The sequence below is a fragment of the Boleophthalmus pectinirostris genome, unplaced genomic scaffold (genome assembly GCF_026225935.1).
Source record: "Boleophthalmus pectinirostris isolate CB_2022bp ecotype Guang Dong unplaced genomic scaffold, ASM2622593v1 HiC_scaffold_22, whole genome shotgun sequence".
NCBI classification, from domain to species: Eukaryota; Metazoa; Chordata; class Actinopteri; order Gobiiformes; family Gobiidae; genus Boleophthalmus; species Boleophthalmus pectinirostris.
This window is the reverse complement of record NW_026571190.1, coordinates 23,152,436-23,161,648: the sequence shown is the minus strand read 5'-3', so window position 1 is coordinate 23,161,648 and position 9,213 is coordinate 23,152,436. Positions and strand designations below refer to the sequence as shown.

Here is a 9,213-nt window from a genome sequence, read left to right as displayed (position 1 = left end):
TTAGGGTGATAACTCTGAATTTGTGTTCATTTGTAGGAGAAAATGTTGTTAGAGGCCACAAAGAATCTATAAAAAATCTCTTGGAAATATTTGATGGTCTGCTGGAGTACCTGAATGAGGACACCAGTGAAGAGTCACAAAACAGTGGTGAGTTTTGTATTATATGGCGAAACTGTGTAGTTGTCTTGTACTGTACCCAATCCTCTGTCAGGAAAGCATGTGGTTTGAAGCATAGTTCCAGTTCATGTGATTTATTTATTTATTCATTTTTGTCTTGTTGCCTAGCCCAGGAGAAACACAAAGGGAGCTAAACCAATTCACATTTTAGTGAAAAGAGTGTGTGAAGATTTATAAAAGTCCAGTCTATTTTCTTAAAAGCCTTTTGTCAAACTTGGGGGGGAAAAAAACTCAAATTGCAATTCTTACTTGATGGCCATAAATGCGCTTTAAAACAATGATTCAGCAGTGGCCCTTCTTGGATGCATGATTACATCACCAGTGCCACCCATGTACCATTATAATGTTCTTCTATTAGAACTAGATTAGGTCATGAGTTTGCTGCTGATGAGTTTATCATAATTCCAAAGTTTTGATTTTTTTAAAATTCATATATATATATATATATATATATATTGTTATGTTTCTGTTTTCTTAAAAGAGCCCAACAATAGTCCAAATGAGGACATTCAGGGCGAAGAGAAGGAGCCTGAGCCGGAGGGAGCCTCTGTGTCCTCCAGTGCAGAGTACGTTTCCATCCACAATTTACAATGCAAACAGCACTGAACTATTACAAGTAGCTAATGCTTTAAATGAGAACCTGACACATTTTTCACTCTGAAAAGCACTGGTAATTTGTCCATTGATGGTTTAAATGTTGCCAGTCCCCAAGGTGTGTTTTTAATTCTGCTAAACCCTCCAGTAAATATTTAAAAAACAGCCTTTTATATTATATGGCATGTATTATCCTGGGCTAAATTAAATGCATTATAGTATTATCTCCAAACACTCCAACCAATTACTATACCATATAGTACATATACTATATACTATAATATGCAATAACCTTAATAAGAGTCTTAAAAGTCTATACAGCTAATCTCTTGTTTTATAAAACAATGTTTTTCTTATTTGTGCATCTATGGCAGTTAGCCAAATAAAATACCTTCTGTTTTTTTTATCAGGTCTGGGGCCCAAAGCAGTCTCCACTTGCATCATTCCCCAAACCCTGAAGACGTGGCCACAAATGGTGAGGTCATTAACTGAGATTTGCACTGACACACCATAACTTGTTCATTCATATACACACTGTATTACACTGTCTTTGTCTTTGAGATGCATTTATTTTTCTTTTAGATAATGTTCACACCTCAGCAGAGCCTCCTTCCTCATGCTCACCTATTCCTCCACAATCAGAAGCCATCCCCTCAGCCGTGCCCCTCAGACCTCCAAGCCAGAGCCACACCCCTCACCCCGAGTCTACCAGTCTCCCGACGTCTGCTCCCTCAGAGGAGGGAGCAGACCAAACCACTGCACAGGTAGCAAACAAACGCATGAGTTTCATTGTATTGTGAATTCAACTACAGACAAAAGAGAGGAGGCATGAAAAAAATTGTAGCCGATACCGATACAAACTCTGAAAATAGAACAGTTTATGAATAGTGCTGAAGCAGTCAGAATAGACCATCAAAGAACAGTTTCTGTTACTGCATACACAAAAGACTCTGCAAGAAGATAGAAGCCTGTGTATGAGCGTAACTTAATCCTCTGTGTACACAAAACATTGTATTGTCATGACACAGAGGACTACTGCACCAGTGAACATGATTAAATTCCCTATTCAGTTGTTTATAACTTGACATTTAATTTAATGTATATGTTTTGCATTTTGTATTTCCCCCTTTTTTTTTTATCACATAGCTTCCAGAGATAGTACCTGACAGGAGATTGGACCCTCCTTCTCCAACCCATTCACCTGGTTAGTACATGGCAATGTACAATATAGAGATATTGTAATAATTCTGCTCAATATGTTTTCATATCTGTAATTTTGTTTGCAGCTTTAAGTGAAAGATCTTTATCTCGCCAAAACAGTAACACAGACTTGGACAAACAAACACTTGAGGTCTGCTCTGTAAAACAAAAATCAAAATCTCATAATATTTTATTTGGTCTGATCTTTTTCTCTTTTACTTTTAGCTCACAAACGGGGGCCCCAGGAAAGTTTTATTTCGCACCCAGCCAGATGTCCTCTTGCTTACTTTACAGGATGAGACAGGAGTCACTGACTCTTCCCCCTCAGACACAGAGAAGGACCCTGTTTACTACCAACAAATACAGGACAGGCGCACTGGTTACAGACGGAGAGCAAAGTAAGAATATAATGTTTCGCTTTTTAAAGTTGATTTATTGGCTTAATTATTATTTGTTTGTTTCCCCTTTATAAGACAAGAAGAGGAGGATGTACAGCCTTTGTCCTCTCGCAGGCAAAGAAACAAGAAAACAGAAGAGGAACTGCATAACATTTCTGAGAATCTTTCCCATCGTCTTGAAGAACTTGATCAGGTTGTGAGACTACAGAGTTTTGTTGTATAGTGGCAGTGTTAAATATAACTAACATGTTTTTTCTTGTAGATGCTGAAGCGTGTCCTCTGTGAACCTGGGGAGTCAAGTGAGGTCAGAACGGAGAGGACCTTGACATCTCGGCAACACTCAGGTTCAGACTTACAATAATTTTTTGAGCAGCATGCCTCTAAAGGGTTATTTATATGAAGTTTTTTTTTTTCTGAAAGGAGTTCTGTGAGAAAGAAAAAGCATGTGCCCATGAATAAAATTGCCAAAATTAAAATGTTTGCAGGGAGATTGTCAGAAAATATTGTCATTCAATTAAACTTTGAAATTTGCAATAAACTTAAGAAGTCTCTCGCGCGCTGTCATTCTTGCAGCTCCCATGATTATTTTTGATTTATTGACAAAGTTGCATCATTTCATCCCTTAGCCTTCATCAGGCAAATTGCTAAGGGTCGAAATGTTGCAACTTTGTCTTTTTTGCAACACCAGTGATTTTGTTGACAGAGTATGAGAGACTTCTGCTTAAATTTGGCAAGTGGTGTGCCCTCTCCTGTCCTAAAGTGGGATATGTGACATTTTTCTGTTGTAAAATACCATCTGTAATAAATAAATCGTTTTTGTGCAGAATATTAAAATAACTATACTCGTGAAATATTGTTTATAGATTTACCTGACCCAGAGCCGGAGTGCAGTCAGAGGGCCTACTCCCCTTCTCCACTGCGACCACCTCAAAGGGAGTTTGTGGAGGACTCATTTTTTGTTGATGATGGACGACAAAGCAATCTCACAATGCCAGACCAATCAGAACGCGGGAGACCAACTCACAGACTGTCCCAGAGGAAATTATGCAAGGTATGAAGAAGACCATAAAGTGTTTTCCTCCACATGATTGAGCTCTCATTCACAACACAATATTTCTCAGTACCTGGTGGACAAGATGTACCAAGAAGAATTGAAAACGTATGAAGATAAAGAGAGGGCGGAGCTTGACAGGGCGCGCCTCCGAGCTCTGGAAGCTGTGAGTACTTTTTATTATTGATATTGATTATTTTCATTAACTTTCTACATGATGTTATTTAGGATAAATCTAGTGTAGCAGAATGGAGTGAAAGGGCCTGTAGCTGATTGCAAACCATGAGTCAGGAACATATTTTAATTTGAACTAGTCCAACACACAACTGTCTGGGATAATGTCATGCAGTTAGCATAGCTTTTTGCCTCTCTTAAAATTTTTTATTAAATGCAGGCAGAGGCTCTTTATAGCGGACCCTCTGTCTTCAGTGATGCATGTTGGAGGATGGGAGATTTCAAGCAGCAGCATCACAACTCCTCTAAGTATTATGGCAGGACACTGGTAGCCAACAGCTGCAAGATGCTTTTCTTAGAATGAGTACAGGGAGAAAAAACAGACCATAAAAATAAGCACATATAATCCACAATAGGTCGTTTTTATGTTTAAAATAAACTCTGATCTTGTGCTAGTTTATAAATAAGCTGCTACTGAACTACTCCATTGTGTCTTTGAAGGAGCGGGAGTACAGGGAGACTATCCTGAAGGATGCCTCCAAAGTCCACAAACAAACTCCAACGAAACTGAAACCTCAGCACAGATCACATCGAAAAACTGCTCCATCCTCAAGCCGAAAGCTGCACGACATGCCCCGGAAAGCTCAATCATGTAAGTTAAGAAGAATCATGAACACCTGTGACTCAGAAATGTAACGGATTTTTATGCAACTTATACTGTGCTTGTATTTTGTCAATTTACCTTTATATCAGGCTGTTAGTTGTAGTCTGTTTATTCTACAGCTGTCACATTTTTAAACCAGATACTGAAACTAGATAAATATTCAAACAAGCATTGATACTGAAAAGGAGTTGCATAAACAAGACACAATTTGATATTTGACACAGTTTTACATTTGTATTCGATTGAATGGATCTATATTACAACTAGTATGAGACCACATTCAATCTTTAAAGAGGGAGTAAATTGCTTTCTACCATGTTATGATGTTGTTCCCTCATCACACCTGAATACATTTTAGATGTCATTCATGCATGTTTGAGTAATTTAATGATCTCTCCTGGGGCCTATTCATACTCTTTACAATTAGTCATGAGATTCTGTCCAATGTTCAACCCACAAGCCTGTGTCATCTATGCTCCCACACAACAATTCTCCATAAATATACAAAAGCATGATACAACACAATAAGCAACAACCTGACAAACCTGATGCGAGGTGCAGTAGTTTCATTAGAGTGATGCAGTGCTCTGAAGGAGGAGGGACTTAACACGGAGAGCAAAGGAAGGGGAGACTCAAATATCAAAGCTGAAACATGTCAATACGTTGTTTCTGAATTTTCAAAACGATAAAAGGTAACCTGGTGATCTAAACATGTTTTGTGTATTCCTAAATATTTACCCCATAGAAGTGTATTACCCCTCTTTAAGCAAACATCTTATTTATGTTGAAAATTACTTTTGGCAACTTAAATCTCATATTTCTCTTGGCAGCAAAGGGCTACAAACTGCTGGATTTAAACAATTTGCATTAAAATAACTTGTAGTGTTATATATGTCAACACGGTATTTGGTTTAAGCCATCTGTCAATCACTCAGAGCATGGACGAGTTTGACCAATAGAAAGAGAGGGTGGGGAAAGTAGACTGCATGTATACGTTTGTGCTTTGAGCTGCATTAAAGAGAAACAAGCTGAATCACTGAATCTCCATTTCTATTTTGTCACATTTCTTTCTCATTGGGCTAATTCAAAGTACATTTTTGGTGTCCAGTGAAAGTGAAGGACAATGATTTGCTGCCAGTGCTCGCTGAGGAGTTGCCCCATCTTCACATCTCCTCACGTGTCCTGGGGCAAATGTGGGAGGAGCAGATGCAGCAGGTGGACAGACTTCACGCCATGTCGTCGACGAGGAATCAGCGGCGCAACAAATTGTCTGACCAGGTACAGAGACCAGAAAGACCCTGTCCAAACCGTCTATTTCTACTCTTATTACATGCATCCTTCTTTTTGTCTTTTAGTTGGAAGAAGCGCACAGAAGGCACGACCTTTTGGTGGAGATAAACCGCAAGGAACAGGAGCACAGCAGGAGACTGGTAAATCACTCACTGTACTACTAAATACAATGTAGAATATAAAAATTTTAACATTACTTATTCCACAGAAAAAAAAAAAATTATCATAGAATTGTGGGGTCTATTCACGCTTACATCACAAATCAGGAAGACCTTTGGAAACATGCGATGACAGCTTCCAGGCTCTGTTCACGGTAGTAAGCCTGACAAAATCTAGGAAAAATGAGAAAATGTCCCAGTTTTCTTCATCTCCATGTCATTGTAGTGTTCCGTTATGTTCGGCTAATCAACAGTTACAATCAAACCTCAATTTTCATAATTTCTCCACTGATGCACAACTCCGAGCGCACTGGGTACTTGCGATTAGAAGAGATGAGGGCACCAAATTCAAGATGATTCCAAACAGCACATACGTATGCAGTCTGACGTCATTTACTTCAGTGGGTTTTGTCAGTCAGTGTCGGTAACTACACTGGAAGTTGTCATTGCATGTTTCCAAATGTTTTCCTTGTTTGTGACGTAAACATGAATAGAGCCTTTTACACAGGATGGATTCTCGTGAGCTTTAAGCCATGTTATAATGTAGCTACCTCCCCAAAAACAGACCTGGAGTTGTTTTGTTTCACTCACACATGTTTGAGTAATCCTTTATTATTAGACTGTCTACATCTCCAAAGCTCAACATGCTTTCTTCCACCTTGTGATGTCATGAAGTGGTAGTTTTCAATTAACAGCTACCCTTTTACCTTTTGTTCATTTGGAATTTCCAGGGCTGAAATAATCCAAATGATTATTGTGACTTGTGTTACAACATGACATCCCAAGGTTTATCAGAGTGTTTTCTGTTTGAAAGAAGAAATCAGACTAAATATGCAGGGTTTGTGTGTTTAAACATGTGTGAATGAAACAACACTCAACTCCAGGTGTGTTTTTGATGAGGAAACAACATTATAACATAGATCAGAAAATTATGCAAATATGGCCCTTTAAGTTACTTTGTTGGGTCATTTCCAGCCAAAACAATTGTATTACATAATGCATTTGTTTTGTACAAATGTATTCAATCCACTTTATCTCTATAACACACTTTACAAACAAAAGCAGTTTCCAAAGTGCTGCACATAGCAAAATGAAAGCAGTAACATAATTTATCTAGTGTATGGAAAACAAGTTGCTCATTTGCATTTGCCAACTGATTAACAATTGGATTTTATTATGTAGAGAGAATTTAAAGAGCGAATCCAGCAGCAGAAGTCAACTCAGAGCAAACTTAGAGAACAGAGGCAGCAGATCGCACGGGCCAAGAAATACCACAACGAATACCACGTCCAGCACCGTGCACGTCTGATGAGGGCGCGCACCAAAGAGGAGCGGGTAAGAGAATATATTTAATACTTGTGCTTTAATTCATGCTATTTAAATGATTTGTATTTTCTGACCGTTTGTGTGTGTGTCCAGATGTTTCGGCAGCTTTTTGAGGAGGGTTTGTCGATACAGAAAGATCGTTTGATAGAGCAGAGAGCGTATGCCCGAGAGCAGCGTCTGGAGAACCAAAGGAGGCAAGAAGACTTCATCAAATCCATGGAAAACTACTACAAAGACCAAGTAGGACAAATGTCATTAGCGCAGATGCAACGTGTGCACTGTTTGTGTATTGTATAGTACTAATTTTTCTTTTTTTTTCTGTAGTTTTCATTACTGGCTGAAAAACTTGCTCAAGAGAGACAAGATATCCAGATTAGGAAAAAAGCGCAAGAAAAGGTAAAGTTTAAAAGTTGACAAATTAGTGCTTCAACATATCTATATTGCAATCAAACTGTAAATGCTTGTTACTGCTACTGCTACTGTGTTCAATGAATCAATAAAACTATATTTCATCATATTGAGCTGTTAACAATAATGGATTAACTCAAAGGTCTCAGTGCATCTTAATAGGTCTCATGAGGGAAGCAGAACCTGTGTCTAAAATATGAACTTTTTATACAGAATCCTACTATTACAACATAAATTGCTTGATTGTAAAAAAAACAGCAGTTTATATATATTTTTTCTCAAATCCTTCAGCCCTATTACAAATACATTTTTATCTCTGAATCGAGACCATATTAAAGTGCTTTTTGTTACAGGCTCTAATGAAGATGAAGCGGGAGTTGCGTTGTCGAATGGAGCGAGAAATCCGAGAGCTGCAGAGGATCATCATAGAAAACGATGAGGACGAGCACTTCCAGGATTTGGACGTCCAGAGACTACGAAACCGGATGCACTTGGCGTCTTTCAGCTACAACACTAGTTACTTGCCCTAGTGCCCAACCCAGGACAGTTCAAACTAATGCCATGGACCTCAGAGCAGGCACTGGTCACTCACATAGGTACAACGTAAGGACACCACCTCTCGGCTTCTTCGGGCGCATTTGCACAGAAAATCATGCAGTACTTGGTTACTGTCAGAGTAAATTTAATCTGGACCTACTAAAATAAACTAAAGACATTATATGTAAACATCCTTCTTCTTGAGCTGCTAACTCTTCATGTATTTTATTGATTTTAATATTCCCTGCACCCTAAATGTGCAGTTACTGTAGCAAAAAAAAATACAGAAAATGTTCTTCCTTTGCCAAATAGGGACCAGCAATACAAAGTGATATAAATGACAGGATCTTAACATGTCTTCCTTCATTGCCTAAACCATGATTAATCCACTTGAATTATTTATTTTTTAACATTGACATGGTTTGATTTTAAAATGTTTGGAATGTGTGCTTTATAATCAACAGAGAGAATGATGATTGGATTTTTATTTGTGATTTTTAATCTTAGACCTGATAGTTTTGGACCAAAATTCAGCGCAATGTAAAAAAAATAATAATATTGTTAATGTGCATTACAAGCACACACAAAGCTGCAAACAAATAAATGTCTGCACTCTTATGGCTCTTGTTTCTAAAAGCTACTGTAATTAACTCAATAACATTTCTGTACCAGTGTCATAGGAAGAAATCACCACTGACAATGCTAACTCTAGCCACAAGGGGTCAGTATATAGGATTCATACATGTCCTAGTCTTATCCATGGGTTCAAGAATGGTGGAAAAATTAGGGCTGGTGACATTAACAATTTAAAACAAAATGCATCTAATGGGTACTCAGTGTTGCATGTAACAGGAAGCTGAAACCTACAAATAATCAAAAAGGTGACAAGAGCTTCAGGGAACATTTTCTAGAGTAATAAGAAGTGTCTTGATCTTTTAAGTGAAAGGACTAACTATATCAGTACTGAAACAAACGTGAATGAACAACTCCAAGTATAGTACACTCTGAGGAAGAACGCTAGAGAGCAGCTGAAATTGTCAGGTACGAAAACAAACTCTTGGTCTGAAAAAAGAACCTCATAACATAAACCCCAAGTATGTTTTTGACAAGGGCATAACTATATACCATAGTTGAACACACAATTGAGCACCATAAAGGCCCCAACTGTATGAGATTAATGTAGCTCAAAGACTTACGCCAGAATTAGATCATCCATTATAATGCTTAGAGGGACAT

General features: G+C 38.1%; 1 protein-coding gene across 1 annotated transcript in view; it reads left to right on the top strand.

Annotated features, from left to right (window-relative positions):
- The window catches only part of LOC110166197 (centrosomal protein of 95 kDa), a 10,371-nt gene extending 1,776 nt beyond the window's left edge, over positions 1-8,595 (top strand). Inside the window, exons 4-21 of the mRNA XM_020931417.2 lie at positions 37-147; positions 659-743; positions 1,182-1,246; positions 1,354-1,535; positions 1,918-1,975; positions 2,058-2,122; positions 2,197-2,369; positions 2,445-2,562; positions 2,632-2,713; positions 3,233-3,420; positions 3,491-3,586; positions 4,096-4,246; positions 5,367-5,536; positions 5,614-5,688; positions 6,889-7,041; positions 7,126-7,272; positions 7,357-7,428; positions 7,794-8,595. Coding sequence (XP_020787076.1) covers positions 37-147; positions 659-743; positions 1,182-1,246; positions 1,354-1,535; positions 1,918-1,975; positions 2,058-2,122; positions 2,197-2,369; positions 2,445-2,562; positions 2,632-2,713; positions 3,233-3,420; positions 3,491-3,586; positions 4,096-4,246; positions 5,367-5,536; positions 5,614-5,688; positions 6,889-7,041; positions 7,126-7,272; positions 7,357-7,428; positions 7,794-7,970 — 2,168 coding nt within the window. The 3' untranslated portion in view covers positions 7,971-8,595. The remainder of the gene's footprint in view (positions 1-36; positions 148-658; positions 744-1,181; positions 1,247-1,353; positions 1,536-1,917; positions 1,976-2,057; positions 2,123-2,196; positions 2,370-2,444; positions 2,563-2,631; positions 2,714-3,232; positions 3,421-3,490; positions 3,587-4,095; positions 4,247-5,366; positions 5,537-5,613; positions 5,689-6,888; positions 7,042-7,125; positions 7,273-7,356; positions 7,429-7,793) is intronic.
- The last annotated feature ends 618 nt before the right edge of the window (positions 8,596-9,213 follow it).